This window comes from Sesamum indicum, linkage group LG9 (assembly GCF_026168435.1).
Source record: "Sesamum indicum cultivar Baizhima isolate 11 linkage group LG9, ASM2616843v1, whole genome shotgun sequence".
Classification (NCBI taxonomy): Eukaryota; Viridiplantae; Streptophyta; class Magnoliopsida; order Lamiales; family Pedaliaceae; genus Sesamum; species Sesamum indicum.
In genome coordinates this window covers 3,493,683-3,510,823 of record NC_142665.1, presented here as the reverse complement: position 1 = coordinate 3,510,823, position 17,141 = coordinate 3,493,683, and the positions used below count along the sequence as shown (strand labels likewise).

Sequence of the window (17,141 nt, the reverse complement as noted above, 5' to 3'; positions counted from 1 at the left end):
ACATGAAGCCGAGGGGAAGATGGTCAGGCTGTGGGGCTCTTCGGCTATTTTTTTCATTCATTTTAATGGATATTTAAAAGAAAAGACAATTTTTTTATTAATATTGACAGTTTGGGGATCAAAATTTGTATATTTGATTGTATAAGGACCAATACCGAATTAGTAGTAAAGTTTGAGGATAAATAGTGTATAATCTTCTCGAACTCAGTCCTATAATTTAATATTTCCAAGAAATTTGATATAGGGTTGAATATTCATTGGAACCCTAGAATTTGAATTCAACCATTCGAATTGTCACTTGGCATAAGCACACAGCTCATAGAATGGAGAAGAGAACAACGGAGCCTAAGTCCCTCAAGAAAGGGGGAGGACGTCCTGTCCAAAAATCTCCATCCACAGTAGCATAGATAGCCCCAAGAGGGCGGTGGGTTCATCGACTCCGACGATTCTCTTCTAGTTTTGTCGATATTGTTGCCATCAAATCCGATCATTCGTGGCTATAAATCGATATATTCCTACTCTTTACATGACGTATAGGCCTCCCACGGCACCGGAGTTGCAGCCCGAAATTCCTCAGAGCCTCAACATCTTTTTTCAATTCGTGCCCAAATCGATATTTGCTATATTATCCATACATTATTTTCTTCTTTCTTGTTTACGCTGACAACGGATTGAAACCCTGAAAAATTTGGAATTTTTGGTTTTAATAATTGTTTTTGGGAAATCTAGGGTTTGCTATTTGTCAGTGAACTTTAAAGGTTGATATCACAAGAGACGGATAGAGATGGCGGCCAATGGGCAGGGGATAGAGCCTGCCGTCTTAGATGACATTATCAATCGCTTGTTGGAGTTTCGGAATGCGAGGACTGTGCGCCAGGTACAGCTCTCCGATAATGAAATCCGCGCTCTCTGTACGACGGCGCGTGAAATCTTCCTGTCCCAGCCCAATCTCCTCGAGCTCGAGGCCCCTATCAAGATCTGCGGTATTCCTTTTTCTTTTCCCTCCCCCCAGCTTGTAAAATTTTGCCTTGTTAATGACTTGTTAAAGTTGGTTTTAATGTGGAAAAATGGTATACGCTGTGGTGTTATCCATGGGAGGAGGAGGAACAAAATTCTGTATTTCGTATGAACAATAAACATATATCGTGAGCTGCAAATTGCTTCTTTCCCTTTGGTAGTTTAGTTTACTTGGTCGTATTTTATTTTATTTGGATCCTGTTACGAATTCTCTTTTAATCTTTTGTTTCTTCTTTTTCTTCTTTTTCCCCCCTTCCTTGCAACGTATTAAGCTTGTTTTGAAGGGGAAATACTAATGCAAAAAAAGTTCAAAGTCAAAACTCTATTTTGATGGTTTTGGCTATTTTTATTTGGGGAGTCGTGATTCTGCTTTACTTCTTTTATTAAGGCCACATTATTAATGTGATTTTAATTATTAGTAGAAAGAAGGACCTAAGCTGTATTGATTCAATTGTGAAGTTATTTTGTTACAATATATATTTGCAAAGATTTCATAATCTGAATTTTAACTTGAACTTGTCCCTGCTGCGGGTTTGCATGCACTCAGATTTTTATATATGGGTGTACGAGTTATCATGGTGTTACAGTTGACAATGATGAATTTGTGATGCTTTTAACATGTAAGAATGGTGATATATTAGTTCTGCCTATTTTTAAGTGAAATAAAACAAATGTTCACACTTCAAATCATGGTTTCTCATGGATTTCTATTTCCCATTCTAGTGCCATGTTTGATGAACTAGCTAAAGCATTTACTTGAAACATTCCTGTAACAGGAGCCTTGTGAGAAAATTGACGGTTTCGTTTATTTTGACACAAAGCAAGATAAATATGCCTTCTCTGATTTTAGGTGACTATTATATTTCTAAACATTATGTCTACTTTCCATCTTCGTTGGACTTGGGTATATACTTTATTTTTGTGTCGTCCTTTTTGAGCCTGGATTTCTTACCTACAATTTTAGAACTCTATGATTTCTCGGTCTCTCTGGTTGTCCTCAGGGTTTGGTATTCTGCTATTATCCATGAGTTGGAAAATGTCATTTCTTCTTAGTGTTTGGGAATCAATTACTGGCAAATTGCTTGCTCTCAATGCATTTCCTTTTTGTTATTGGTAGAGTCTGTCTCTCCTTGATTGGTACCTGTGGAGATTATTAAGCACGGAATTCGCTATTGGTAGAAAAGTCAAATAATTCTCTAATCAGTATTGTTTCCCTTGGTTGAAAACTTGAAGTTATAATTGTTTTTCTGCCTCTTGCTCCTTTGATACTGAGTATCAACCTTAAATTGGACTTTTGGTTTTCGTGGGAGTTTTCAATATTGTCTTTCTGTCTTCTTTCTTTTATCACTATATCTTCTTTTCTAAAATCTGAGAATATCGTGATTCCAAAAATTTCTTTCTGGATTTCAGGTGACATTCATGGGCAATATGGGGATCTTCTAAGGCTTTTTGAATATGGGGGATTTCCTCCGGAGGCCAATTATCTATTCTTGGGGGACTATGTAGACCGCGGCAAACAGAGTTTAGAAACAATATGCCTTCTTCTTGCCTACAAAATCAAATACCCTGAGAATTTTTTCCTCTTAAGAGGGAATCATGAATGCGCTTCTATTAATAGGATATATGGATTCTATGATGAGTGTAAACGCCGTTTCAATGTGAGGCTCTGGAAAGTTTTCACTGACTGTTTTAACTGCCTTCCTGTGGCAGCTCTTATAGATGATAAGATACTCTGCATGCACGGTGGTCTTTCTCCTGATCTAACAAACTTGGATCAAATAAGAAATTTACCTCGTCCAACAGATATTCCTGACACTGGTCTGCTTTGTGATTTACTTTGGTCTGACCCTAGTAGAGAAATTAAAGGTTGGGGGATGAATGACAGGGGAGTCTCGTACACTTTTGGTCCAGATAAGGTGGCTGAATTTCTCATGCAGCATGATATGGACCTTGTTTGTCGTGCTCATCAGGTGGTATTCTCTCTCACTCTCTCTTATTTTTCTGAAACCACCTAACTGGTAATTCTATGGAGTGTAGTCTGATATTTAGATGCTTTCTCGGGCAGGTTGTAGAAGATGGATATGAATTTTTTGCTGAAAGGCAGCTTGTTACAATATTTTCAGCTCCTAACTATTGCGGCGAATTTGATAATGCTGGTGCTATGATGAGTGTTGACGAGAGTTTGATGTGCTCATTTCAGATCCTGAAACCAACGGATAGAAAACGGTTCTTGTGAAGCAAGTTTTGGTAACTGTCTCCCAACTTCTCTAGGAATTTCCAGGTTAGTTTTGTTTCCCTGTTTTCAATTTCTGGATTGTATGGACTACATCAACCAGAAACTCAAGCAGTTCTGGTTCTTGTAGAAAGACGTCAATGATATTGTCTGCTATTCTTCTGTCTGTGGTAGTTAGATTTCCGATGTGGAAATTGTTGAGTGATTTGTTAGATTTCAGATAGGGATCCTAGTATTTTAGGAAAAAATTAGAACCATACTTTACAAGAAGTTATCTGAAAGGAGATATTTTGCCTCTTTTTAAGGTTAGTGACTTTTTTTTGGGGAAAAGGTACCTTCTTTACAATTCCTAAGCTCAGATCTGACCCAGAGCTTTGATCCTCTGAACCTTGTTTATGGTTCTCTCCATCGTGGGTCTCCCCGGATCTCTCCATCCTGGTTACTGATTCCGTTATCTGGTTTCTGTACATGTTTTAGTTTCAAACTTGTATGATGTTCGAAAAGAATCTCTTTCCTGCTTGACCTAATGCGCACTCAGGGCATGTGATGCTTGTTTGTTAGAAAAGAAGACTGATACTGACCATGTATATGTATGCATGTCTGGTGAGATCCCCAATGATTTTGTTCCAACAATGGAGGTTTCTGGATACAATATTCGAAACAATCCCTTAGTAGGATTTTGTGTCTAAATACCAATTTTTCTTTGCGGTAAAAGATACACTGAATACCAGAGATCATATTAATTTCAGCTCCGTTGTGTTTTTTCCCCTTGAATAAATAATAACAAAGGTTTACTTAAAAGGATTTTCCCCCCATCTTAATGATAATCTTTCTGTATTTGTGCTTAACTGGATACAATATTTCATTGCTGATTACTTCCTTGGCTTATAGTTTGTACTTGCATTTGAACTAATTTATTGGTGAAAAAGGTTTGTTGATGTGGAAATCTTAATCTGGCTGTGTTGTTTTGGGATTTAGAGCTAACTAGCTAAAATCATGAGGTGGAAACTTTGGACGCTCTTAAAGCTGTTTTAATTTTTAAATCTGTTCTAACTTGCAAACATGGTTTCTTTACATCTATAAGATGTAACTATTAAACTTGTAATACTATAGTATGTTATGCTTCTATATTTAACCATTGACAGTGCTTTTTGCACAATTTTATTCCTTTTGCACAGTGCTTTATATTTATAAAAAAGATCAATGTATTGCGGAAGAACCAAATAATAATGATGCTTAAACTATTTTATATTTGGTGGATATTTTTAAACCACATTGTATTGTGGTTGAAGAGCCTTGAAATTTTTTTAGATCTGTTCGTACATTTACTGTTTTCTGCAATGCTGCTCTTAAGGTGGCACATGTTGTAGGGTTTTTGATGAGGTTGGTTTCGTTCTGGCCGAGTTATGAATTTTCACATTGTTCCATGTGTTGTGACTTGTTCCTAATTATTGATTATGTGCACTTTTGGTGCCAGAATGTACTGGCTTCTTGATTTTGTAGAACCTGGCAACATGAATGTGATACTATGGTATTACGCGATGGGAATGAATTAGAATCTTGTTCAAGTGTTGGTTCCTCCTGCGGAAACCCTGAAAGCTTCGGAGGCAACGTTTGCTCAACTGGTTCAAAGTGCTGTATTTCTTTTCAAAAAGAATTTCATTTTATATCTTTCTTGACGCAATTTATGATTGATTGTGTAAATACACTTTGTTTGTAAATTGCGGTGCAATTGTAGTGTTCCGATTTTCGCAAAGTTGCCTCCTCTTGAACACTGTTCTGATGAATCCCCAAAACTGTAACATTCGACGTAATGTACTATAACTATTTTCGCAGAATGGTCTGCTATCAGAGTCGGATAGGAATTTGATTGAAGCTATATTTCAGTATTCAATCTGGACTCCAAAAACATGGAGAAATTGTTGCAAGGCCCTGTTCACCTTTGTAACATGTCCTATATACTGAATCGCATATTGGCTGAGAGCTGGCTTTCCTCCCTGTCGGTTGTGGTTGCTATAAAGCTTATCTTAGTTGGCTCTAGATACATGTCTTTGCAACGACGAAAACTAACTCCCGTACTCGGCCAATGAAATTTTCACCCGCTTTTGCTTTACCATGTGTATATCGAATTTCCTAAATCGACTTGGTATAATTGGTGTACAAACAAAGCAGTGGTCATTTTTGGGCCAGATACGAATGAGCACTGAAGTATGGCGGATGAAGTAGCCAATTTGGTCTCCTTTTTGCTGACTGGCCTCTACGTCTCGGTACGACCATCTATCTACTGTTGCTTCTACGTTAAACGTGGTTCAATGTGCATCTCTGGTGTTTATCAGTTGATTTGAAATGCTTGTTGTTACCCAACTTTGCCAGAAAGGTTACGTGGAAGCCGTCCAATTAAGCAATTGAGGTTTACACTGTTACAAATCATTGGGGCCTCTTCTTGTTTCTAAATGTTTTCAACACAACAACAAAGCTCAACTCACAAATTAAGACTGAAAAACAAGCGGAGGGTAGCAAAAGAAACTATGTGATCTGAAAATTTCAGCATCACTCTACAGTAGTATTAATGATTTGGATAGGAGAAATGAACGGGACGCGATCAAGGAATCTATCAATGAGATAGCTACGAGGTGAAAATGCTAAAATACCCTCCAAAAAGCTTTTAGATTTAGTTCCGACAAATGAAAATTCATGCAATATGGTCAATGAAGATGATGAGGGATACGCCAATTTTTTTATGAAAGTACCAAACTACCCTTAATGAGGGGTAATTTAGTAATAGCTGATGAAGCCCCGTGGATTAAGTTATCGGGTTGGGTTTGAGGATACCCGACTCACCTTTATACCCGAGGAGAAGATCCGAATCGCAGACAAAGGAGGAACCATCCGATCATGGACATTGGTGCGGTAGAGTGCGACATGTGGCCCAAGCAATAGTGTATACTTAGGCCCTATAAACATCCCGATACACATCATTTAAGGTAATTGGCATTTTATAATTTTCAACCTATTTTTATCAGCTCACATGTTTTTATCTCGACCATACTAATTTAAGCGTTAGAGGATCGTTATCGGGAACGAACACGACAAGTCTCACGTTCTTTCATCCTCAGGGCCTAAATACAGATCTGGTGAAAAAATGTGGCCGTCATTGAGATCGTCCAGCGAGCACGCATGTTTTCGAGCTAGATGAGAAGATGACTTTTCTTATTTACCAAACAGTATAAATGTGTGATCAGTAGTTCATTTTAGGAGGTTGGATTTTGGAAGGTTGAGAGAACTCCAACTCGTTTGAACGTATAGAGTGAATTTGCACTATTTACAAATTCAAATATTATTTATCTTGTGCAATTTAACACGATCCAAAATATAAAGAAATGAAATCAACAAAAGAGTGCTACATGCTTATAAATAAAGATATATTAAAAGGAGTTCTTCTAGTATATGATATAATTATAAACAATTCCTCATTGTTTGAGAAACTATTAATATTTTTTATTTTAACAGTCATTCAACAACTAGCTCAATTCGTTCGTCTTTGCTATGTTTCTATTTATTTTTTATGATAAACTAATCAGTATAATCTCTTATTTTTTTAAGGTTGAATGTGTCACTTGTATTTTTCATTAAAACATGACCAACAGGCTAAACTTGGTCAATCTAGATTGCACATAAAAAGTCATACAGCACTGAAACTGAGTCCCTAATTAAGATAAATATTTTAAGAAAGTTGATGGTAATTACCCTATAAGTAATGGTAATGAGCTACCACCATCTTTGCTTTGCATCAAACATCACTCAGCACTCATCAATCCTTTGCAAACTGTGAAATCTTGTCTCTATCATAGAAAACAACAGTGTTCTATGGCGTGACCATGAAAGAGGAGAACAAATGAAACTATTCACTGGAACATTAGCTACATGTTTATAAAGATATAGAAATAAATATAAATATAGATCGAAGCATACGGATATATATACATTATGCATGTAACATGAATTACAAAGTTATATATACATCTTTGAAGTTGTAGTTGTACAAATACATGTCCTATTCAGTGACAAAAAATTACAAATATACTTCTTCATGAGGTACATTATTCTTACACCCTCTTAGAAGTTATGTCTGTAATTTAATAAAAAAAAATAGAGATACGTGTTTTCATATTGAGTTTAACCTTAAGTGTGTGACTAAACTCATCTCCGTTTGCTACTCGCCAGGCCTTAGCCTCTGATCTTTCATCCCTGCCTTCTCAATCCAAGAAAGCTTCTAGGTTTGTTTTTCTCTAACTCAGGTATGGGATAAAGAAATCAACGGACAATCTTGGTCCTACTAGTGAAAGTGAAGATCCTTATATTTCTTTATGTTATTTGTAGCAGAAACCGGTTTATGGATGAGTGCTCTTGGAGTAGTCGGTTTGGCCTTGAACCTACGTGCCTATGACTTTGTTTCTCAGGAAATTCGCACAGCGGAAGATTCAGAATTTGAGACTTTCTAGACCAAAAATATTCTATTAAACGAAGGTATTCGTGCTTATATATATATATACACACACTTTAACACAACATCTGAAATAAAGAAATTTGAAACCTTTGATTTATCCTTCTTATGGTACACTTAAAAATTGATCCGTTATGTGCATCAGCTTGCACAACCCAACATATTACTCATTTATCTATGCAACAAGAATTAATTGTATTCTTAGTCCCATATTTTACGGCGTTTAGCAAATAATGATCTCATGCTTTTCAAAATAGTTATTATGTTTATATCCCATATCTTAAATATTTGTTACATTTTTTGTGCCGATGATATATTTGAACAGAATGAGCAAGTGCTTTAATAGGCCATTCGAGGGGGGGAAATTGGCCAAAAAAGGTTTGGAGGGAAAAAGCACCAGAGGCAATGCACGTGTTGTTGCTGGAACCGCGTACGAAGGTGGCTAGTATTAGAAATGCAAGACCCACAAACTAGAAAAAGAAGCAGTAATTTGCAGAAAGATAGTAAATTTCTATTTCAGGTAATTAATTGTGTAGGTGGGTCATCATACGCATATATTTTGGTAACCGACACAAATGCAAGTCTCTTGGTTAAGGTGTAATAAGAGAGGTTTCAAAATATAGTCCATTAAGGAGACCCGAAAGCATGCCTTGAAATACGGTGCATGCTCTTATATACATATATATATATATGTCTCCTCTCACTTACTTTCAAGATTGGTACATAAAAATACAAACATTTTATATAATGGCTCAACTTGAAAGGTCACGAAGATCTTGTGACAGCCCTAACATGTCTAGACTACCTCCATCTTCACCAACTTTTGAGCAGCTCCTAAGAGGTACCTACTATCGGATTCATTGGATTTTTTTATTGTGATTCTATTTAATATATATCACAATGCATGTATAAAAAAAATTTAAATAAAATTTATGATGTAATCTTTATACGTATGATATATATATGCAATGAAATAGAAGATATAACAAAAACTATAATAAAAAATTCAATCCGACATACTACTGCTCTCATTCTTTCCTATGAGGATTTCATCATCGTCATGCTCTTCTCTTCATCTCACTATAATTATGAAGAAGGCAAAGAGGTGGTGGGATCAAAGTATAGACTAATAAAATGCATGCGTATTGTCCGCACTTACCACAAATATTAGGTTTCAGTAAAACATGTCGTGTTAAATGTAAAATGCAACGATTTTATCAAAATTTTAATTCTCGTAAGGGAAATACTATTTAATATAATGCGTATTTTCTTGCATAGAAACAAATATGTGTTTTAATATTTTCGACATATTTATTGGAATATATGTTCGATCATTTATGTAAGAAAAATCAAGTAAAAGTAAATTCAACCTCAGAAATATTGGGATTTACAAATAAACTAGATAGAATGCACATCATCATAAAATACATTGGTTAGTACTTAATTTTGAAAATTCCGTCGTATCATTCACTTATTAGATATATTTTATTTAAACAATGATATTAATTTTCTCCATATTTTTGTCTTCTCGAGGAGTTAAGAAACATAAAATATTTCAAACTTATTTATGCTTTAATAATACTATAATATATATATATATATAACATATGAAATTTCATCAGAAAATAAAGTCTAATTAGTCCAATAATACTCTTTATTAATAGATTTAATTTATACTCCATGAGACTGTTGTTGCTCTTAACCTGCAGTTGATGAGACAAACTGGTCAACAAGCCCATCTCCTGTGCCGGGAATAAATCATGATCAAGAAGAGTTTCTGAGCCCAGCTTCCCACGGCAGGAAGTCTGTTCTTTCCAAAGTAAAGGAGAGAGCTAAGAAGTTGAGGCACAGTCTGAGTGGCAGGAAGAAACATGGAAGCGAGCTCAACGACGATAACACTACTCCTGCATGGGGTGTTACCTTGGAGGAAGATGATGATGAACTCGATGATGATCCTGAATATCTTGGAGCACCAAGTGATTTTTACTCTTTCTAACTTGATATAAAGTACTACTACTATGATTCTCATAATTATCATGGTTCACCTTGTTTTTTTTTTTTTTCTGATTTACATTCAGTGTATGAGTCAGAAACAGCACCAGAGAGCTTAAAAGAGACTGCACGGCAGCATCCACGAGCGGTGCCTGTCGTTTCTCAGAACCATATGGTGCCAAACCGTATTAAACATGAAGCTGCAAAAGAAGATTATGTACCCGTTAGTCCAAACAACACCGTGACTGAAGCTGTATCTGAAAAACTGGGACCAGCATATGCTGCTGTGTCTGATGCAACCGACAAACTTGCATCGAAGATTGCTGGCCTTGCTATTACAACTCCTGAAGCACAAGAGTCAGCTGCCAATGTTCCTACTCAGACTGAAGGTGGAGGACAAGAAAGAGCAAGGAACACTGTGCATTTTAGTGTTCCAGCAAATCCAGGGTATGAAGCCAAGAAAGCAGGCGAAAATTCAGGAGATCTGAGGCAATATGCCAGCAGTCCTCAGAAATGGGACAAAGGTATTTCTGTAAAGGAGTATTTCATGAATAAGCTGGAGCCTGGAGAAGACGAAAGAGCACTTTCGCAAGCTATAACAGAGGCCATAAGTCCAAGGAGAAGCACTGGAGACAGTGGGGTGGTGGAGAAGGTGAAAGAAGCTGTCACTTCATTTTTCTGGCATGATGAGCCCTCCAACTCAATGGCAAAGGCTGCAAGCTCATCTTCTACTCCCGTCTCATCAAAGATTACAAGTTCTGCACCCCTGCTTCGCAGCATTTCAACCAAGGCTCGTTCTTCAGAAATTTACCGCCCCGCCAGTGCTAACTCCTCCCCGGTCCCACTTTCATCCAATGCTCGTGAAGGTAATCTACGTTTAGTAGCAGAATATGGGATTATTTTTCTAATGTCACTGTATGCGGACTTCGAATATTAAGATAACATTAGCACAAAATTACACATTTTCTTTAATATTTGTCTTTGTTTAACTAAAATTTAAGGTTCATATAAAGCTTTACTGATTTTTATCCACTGATGAGAATCTTGTCCCAGTTGTTGAGGAAGAAAATCATGGAAAGATACTTCAAGCCAACTGAAGACGCGTATGCAGCCAACAATACATGATATACAAGCAGTTTGAATGGATTACTTTTGGTTTTATATCCTCTCAAGTATCAAATATAGATACAGCAGAAGTTAGTATATACTTTTCCTTTATTTTCCTTGTGACACCCGCCTGTGTCTAGGCGGAGGGGGTTTGGTGCGTATTCCTACCAGTTTCGTTATCCTGTAAAGAAAGAGCAAAACGAAACAGGGATATGGACCTTACATCCTGATGAAGAAGCACTTCATATACTCTAGCTTAATCTCTGTGTAAATATATTTTGGAAGTAAATTGTTCATACAAAGATATTCTTTGACTCCTTGGCTTCGCTTTCGTGACTACCTGTCTATCATTTCACTTAGTGACCTGTAGGGATGTTTTCATTGAAAGCATACACCATAAGAGATCACAGTGAAAACGAATGGACTAATTAATGGGAAGAGGGTCGCCAACAAGGCCAATCACCATGAATTTCTAAGATGAACATTTGCAAAATGATTTCTTTGATTCAAGATACAGTTCAAGGACTGAGATCTCTGAAATATCAAGAATGGAAATTAAGTGTGCACATCTGAAGTGTACATATAGGAGCTTAAACTCATAATAACAGTTCTTTCACTTCAAAATTTTGGATTCAATTTCTTCCAAGCTCAAGCCTTTGGTTTCAGGAACAGAGGTTACCACAAACACAAGTGAGAGTACAGCAATTGCCCCAAATAGAAGAAAAAGATTTTCTGCTCCAAGTAACTCCTGCAGAGATTGATACGTTTTACATGTATCTTTTTCTGCAAATTACTCTAAATATGAATGCAGACAAAATTGATAATTAAGGGTCTGAATACTATCGGTACCTTCAGTGGCGAGAATGCAAATGTCACTATAGCATTTGAGCCAAAGTTTGTGAGTACTGCAAGACTAATACCCTTTCCTCTTGTGCGGAGTGGGAATATCTCTGATACCATAAGCCAACTGATAGGTCCAAATGATATCTGAAATTTCAAATAAGGGCCACAACTTTTTGTTGAGTTAGTTATGTTTTTCTAGTTCTTGAAACTAGTGTGAGGGAGGAAAGAGGTAATTTCTTCCGACATGATAAGTATGCCATGACTATTAAAATCATGATCCAGTATTAAACACCATCAGTACGTAAGTTTTGGTTGGTCATGGAGTCACCTGGTAGCAACCAACATAGAGAAGCAAAGCAGCTACAGCGACAAAAGGAAAGCCTCCTAGGAATTTGTAATAGGCCGAAAGCAGCAGCAGAGAGAAGGCCTGAGACCAATGCAATAGAAAGTTGAAGATATTTCGAGTTCACTTCACACTAAGAATAAGATTTAGATCTCACATGAAGCAACTTGGAACTTGATCATACAATACAAATGGGGTGATTGGTATGCACATATATTAATGAGGTGGGAAAGAAATAAATTTAGAGATGGAATAGAGACAGGAAAGAAATGATTTTATTATATTGTTCCTATGTTTGGTATGCCAAAGACATAAAAGGAGGAAATTGAGATATTCCAAATCATTCAATCATGTGTTGGGTAACTAATATTGAAAGTCATAAAGAAGAAGAGATTGCACAGAATTCCAATCAGGTAAGAAATGTTATTTTAAAAATTAAACGAATTAATATGTTTTCGTTGGATGTTTACTATTTACATAAGACACAATACATATATTTATAATATACACAGATACTCGTTTGGAATATAGATAGATATTAATATATGAAACGTGCACTATGTTAAAACGCCGCGTATCACCTTTAAGAAATATGGAAAAAAAATTAATTTTTAATGTTATCGAAATAGCTAAATTTATAGGTGAGTGAAGGAACAACTAATCCCATACTTTTGAATGAGAATGAATATTCCTAACTCTAAATTGTACCAAACATGTGCTTTGAATGAGGTTAAGGATGCCAGTTCTATTCCTATCATATTCCTACATGCCAATCACACCATAGATAAATGAGGGTGGCAAGTTGCATACTAGGCCAGCGACACCTCCAATCAGCAAGGGTCTTCTCCCAAGATCATCAACCTTCAGGACAGCCACTCCAGTCATGAGCAACTGCAAGAACAAACAGAATAAATGATCATATGATGGAAATTTTCGGTGACTGAAACAAGGGAATTAAAAAGAAATCATATATGAGAAACACTTTGGTTACAAGTACCTTAAACACACCAACAACAACTGAAAGTTTTGTAGCATCAGCAGCCGCAGAAAATCCAGCAGTCTTGGAGATTAATAATTGGATCAATGTGCCAAACACTCAAACAAGAAAAAAAAAGATAGAAGCTTTGAATTTGAAAGAAACAGAAAGAACTCCGGCTTGTAGATATGTAGTACCTGAAGAATGGGACCTGCATAGTACAGAACACTAGGTTGCCCTGTAATCTGATACATCCACAGAGCCATTAGGTGTACTTTCACTAGAAAATATAAGACAAGAACAACTAAAAAGTGCAATTCAAAGACATTATATCAACCTGCTGAAAAAGAACCAATCCTCCTCCAATTATAAATGCCTTCAGACTTGGCCCCTGAAACACCTCAAGAAAACTGCCTTCTGACTCGTTACCCGCATATGCAGTTTTCAGGGAAACGAGGGTATCCTCAATTTGCCTTTCAGATACTTTGTCTTCACCAGAACAGCCTCTTAATTTTCTCAATGCAAGTAGAGCCTTCTCCTTATATTCTTGTAAGGACCCTTTACCTTGAACAGCCCTAAGAAGAAGCCATCGTGGAGATGGCGGGAGACTCCACATGCCTAATCCCATAAGTAATGCAATTGGGGCACTGAACCCATACATGTAACGCCAGCCCCCAATAGCATTGATTTCAAAATTACCAACAAAATAGCCCAACTGCACAGAAAATCATTCTTTAATGTATCATTAGTGATTTGTGTTTCAATATATTTATAAAGGAACACAATGCTATATGCTAATAGGCCTGCAGAAATGTTTACCAATATCCCCATTACTATGAAAAGCTCCTTTAGGGATATCAGAGTTCCCCGAATTTGAGATGGGCAGGTTTCTGCAATGTAAAGAGGAGCCCCATGCATTGCCTGCCAAGCTAATATGATTAAAAATTGATGAATCACTCTTAGACTAGCCTAACATCGATTATACATCGAAAAAGTAGTTGCACAAGAAAAAGAACAAAACAGTACCATGCCAATACCAAGACCATATAGAAACCGGGCTACTAAGAGAACTCCAAGGCCAGGAGCATAGGCAGTCAACAAAGCACCAGTCAGATAGAACAGGGAAGCGATGATAAGCTCTCTCCTCCTCCCTACATTTATACCAGCAAAATGCTTACAACGTAGTTATTTGAAAACTTGAAAAAACAGGATATTGTAACTAGATAAAAGAGTACCAAGAAAATCAGCCAGGGGATAAACAACGAGGGAGCCAGCAAGAGCTCCATAAAGGGAACCGCTAACCTTAATAAGGAACAACCATATAAGATGAGTCAATGAAGTATGTGATCTTAACAGGTAAGTGTCATAAAAATTTAAAGCATACCACTAAACCAAGCTGAACAGCTGAAAAGTTGAACCAGTTTGTACCACTAAGCTCAGGTGACTGAAAAACAAAAGTAAAATTGATCATATTTCCGTTAAGTTTTCAGAACACATGAAGTGGGAATGTAACCTGCAAAGAAATGGTAGCTCCAGAGGTTGCACCAATGTCATAGCCGAATAACAGACCACCCAAGGCAGGGAATAGAAATCTGACAATAGAAAGTATAGCAGTCACTATTGAAACAGACATTTAAACTATGTGGACGGAAGATAACAAAAGGTGAAAGCTTAGCAGTCCAACTTATCCTTCAGGAAAAGCTATTTCAACAGAGAAATGTCCATCATCTGTCCAAATCTGTAAGTTAATCAACAACGAACCAAGATTCTATTCCAGACCAAGGAATCTAATGGACAATAAGTATTGCGTACAAATATATCACTTTTACACATTTATGATCAGAAGAGCAGTATTTTTCATTGTCCGATCTAATTCAGGCCTAGTAATAAAGTTCTAAAACAAACTTCTAGTCTATTCTTCTTTTGTCCTGGTTTGTTTCAAGTTCACATAGCTTAACCAATTGGAAACTGACTTCATCTGTTGTAGCATAGAGATATAAAGCCCTTTTGACTATCTATCAGAATGACACATCGAACAAGACCACTTTGTTAGATTAGGATCATCTAAGCTTAGAGATTAGCAAGTTTAGTGCAAAGACCCCTTGCACCTTCAATTCAAAATTGCACCACGACATTGAGATTTTGTCTAACTTCTGCTGTCTCAGTTTTAACAAATCCTCACATTTCTTAAATTTGTTCTAAGTTTCTAACCAAAAGAACCCTTCATCTCATGAACCAAGTGGCAATCACTTTTTACAATCATTTTCATTATCTTTTGCTTTGTCCAGGAAGAAAGTACTGAAGTTAAAACTTCAAGCTTAAAATCAAAGGAACCAAGAAAAGAGAAAAAAGATGAAAATTTAATCAACCGGCTCAGGCGTTTTGAGTTTCTCTCCAAATAACCAGGAGAAGTACCCACCAAATACTAAATAAACAAAGCACAAGAAAGCTCAACCATAAACAACAGTAAAGGCAGAGGACTTACGGTAAGATAACAGAAGACCAAGCAAAAACCTCTTGCTGTGTTGTCTCAGAATTGAAAGATTTACCTTCCCCTGAAGAAGCTCCAACCTTCCAACCAAAAAAACCAACGGAAGAACTTCAAACTTGCACGATGCATTCAACCCCATTTACCAATACCCAAGAAAATAAACTAAAGAAAATTCCCCACATTCCGCAATTACCTTCATCAAATTGGGTTTGGGAGCAGCGCGTAAAAAACGTATTCTAAAGCCTTTATCATTAGCCCAAAATGAACGGCTGTCGAAATCTAGGCTCAAAGAGTTTCTAACAGGGGTGGTGGCAACAGAATTAGATTTCTTGGCAACGCAGAAATGGTGTTGCGAGTACTTGTTCTTGAGCTTGAGGTTCAACAATGGCGGAGCACAAGTTAGAGCCATTTCCCAATACAGCCCAGTAAGTATCTTACGAGGAATTTACTTTTCGCTTGTGATCATATACTTTATATCGGGAGTTGGCTGATTCTTGTGGTGAATGGGTGTGTAGTCTTGTAGACTCACCGCGTTTCGCTATCACGGGCATGGCCCATGAAGATGAAGGTAGTCTCCGCTGTGTTATGAATGGGAAATCAAAATGGTTTTTCACGTTTATCTTTTTCCCAAATATTGTCGGAGTCTATGAGCAGTTGGGTTTTTACTGTATGATCTCTTTATAGAAGATTTGCCTAAAGAGGATTTTTCCGTATATGCTATGAGATAGTGGAAGATTTGAATGCCACAGAGAAATATTTGATATATGAAGCCATGATTTGATAGTTAATACATTTAATTTAGATGGAAAGAAATTTTCTCTTGATTCTATAGGTTTATATCCGGATAATTTCAATTTTGGTTTACTAATTCAGTTACTAAATTAAATTTGCATCTCATGTAAAACAAGAGTCAAATATGTTTTTGAAACGCTTGGATAGATCCAAGCGTAAATAGTGTGTGTGATATCTGCAATACTGTATTAGCATTCTATTGTTTCCAATTGCTTTCATACAGTTATCTAATTCATTTCTGGGCACTAAAAATAACAGACGAGTTGGAGTTCTAAGGCCAAAAGCGGGAAGTCTGATGTACTGTTTGAGTTGAGTATTCATAGATGTTGGAAAGTGTTGGCTAACTCACAGCAAATTGCCAGAATTTGGCATCATATGAATTTGATTAGTGAATCACATGGGATGTTGTAATGGTTGGCAATTTGGGTGCAATTCGATGCAAATTTGTGGTCAAATTAAATGTATTAAAATAAAATAATTATGTTATTCGTATCCCAATTTGGACAAATCGATAATTTTTTGTCCGAATTACTTTACGTCCAAGAGATTCATAGAGGGGTGATTGCCTACGCTTACAATTTATTGCAATTAGTCATAGATATGATTGACGACATAAGAATGAGATTTGTCATGAAATGGATTCATAGAAGAGCTATTAAACATTTTTGGATCAATCCCAATGAGGAGCCCTTGAATGCAAGAGGCCTGAGAAGGAGAGGCTCAGACCATGTAGCTGCTTCAGGCTGTTGAGAGAGGTGGGCTACGATCAAGGCCCGTCAGCCCACGAGGAGAACCGGCCTTGTTCTGCCTGCCTACCTACCCGAATGGCAAAAAATCAGAGGA

General features: G+C 36.8%; 3 protein-coding genes across 3 annotated transcripts; 2 read left to right on the top strand and 1 right to left on the bottom strand.

The window, feature by feature from the left end:
• The first annotated feature begins 209 nt into the window (after positions 1–209).
• Positions 210–5,088, top strand: LOC105170456 (serine/threonine-protein phosphatase PP1 isozyme 2). The gene is made up of 4 exons (XM_011091219.3): positions 210–983; positions 2,428–2,987; positions 3,083–3,298; positions 4,728–5,088. Exons 1-3 carry the CDS (start codon positions 785–787, stop codon positions 3,251–3,253), a joined length of 930 nt encoding a protein of 309 aa, XP_011089521.1. The 5' UTR covers positions 210–784; the 3' UTR covers positions 3,254–3,298; positions 4,728–5,088.
• A 3,357-nt stretch (positions 5,089–8,445) lies between these two features.
• On the top strand, positions 8,446–11,167 carry LOC105170455 (low-temperature-induced protein). Its single transcript, XM_011091217.3, has 4 exons — positions 8,446–8,595; positions 9,464–9,730; positions 9,833–10,612; positions 10,800–11,167. The coding sequence occupies exons 1-4, from the start codon at positions 8,502–8,504 to the stop codon at positions 10,841–10,843; spliced, it is 1,185 nt and encodes a 394-aa protein (XP_011089519.2). The 5' UTR covers positions 8,446–8,501; the 3' UTR covers positions 10,844–11,167.
• Positions 11,168–11,281: 114 nt separating this feature from the next.
• LOC105170454 (Major facilitator superfamily protein) lies at positions 11,282–16,182 on the bottom strand. The gene is made up of 14 exons (XM_011091216.3): positions 15,700–16,182; positions 15,501–15,586; positions 14,529–14,607; positions 14,400–14,459; positions 14,251–14,317; positions 14,042–14,166; positions 13,835–13,936; positions 13,353–13,730; positions 13,213–13,260; positions 13,037–13,099; positions 12,850–12,930; positions 12,025–12,123; positions 11,703–11,840; positions 11,282–11,601 (listed from the first exon to the last, which is right to left on the bottom strand). Exons 1-14 carry the CDS (start codon positions 15,913–15,915, stop codon positions 11,467–11,469), a joined length of 1,677 nt encoding a protein of 558 aa, XP_011089518.1. The 5' UTR covers positions 15,916–16,182; the 3' UTR covers positions 11,282–11,466.
• Positions 16,183–17,141: the final 959 nt, after the last annotated feature.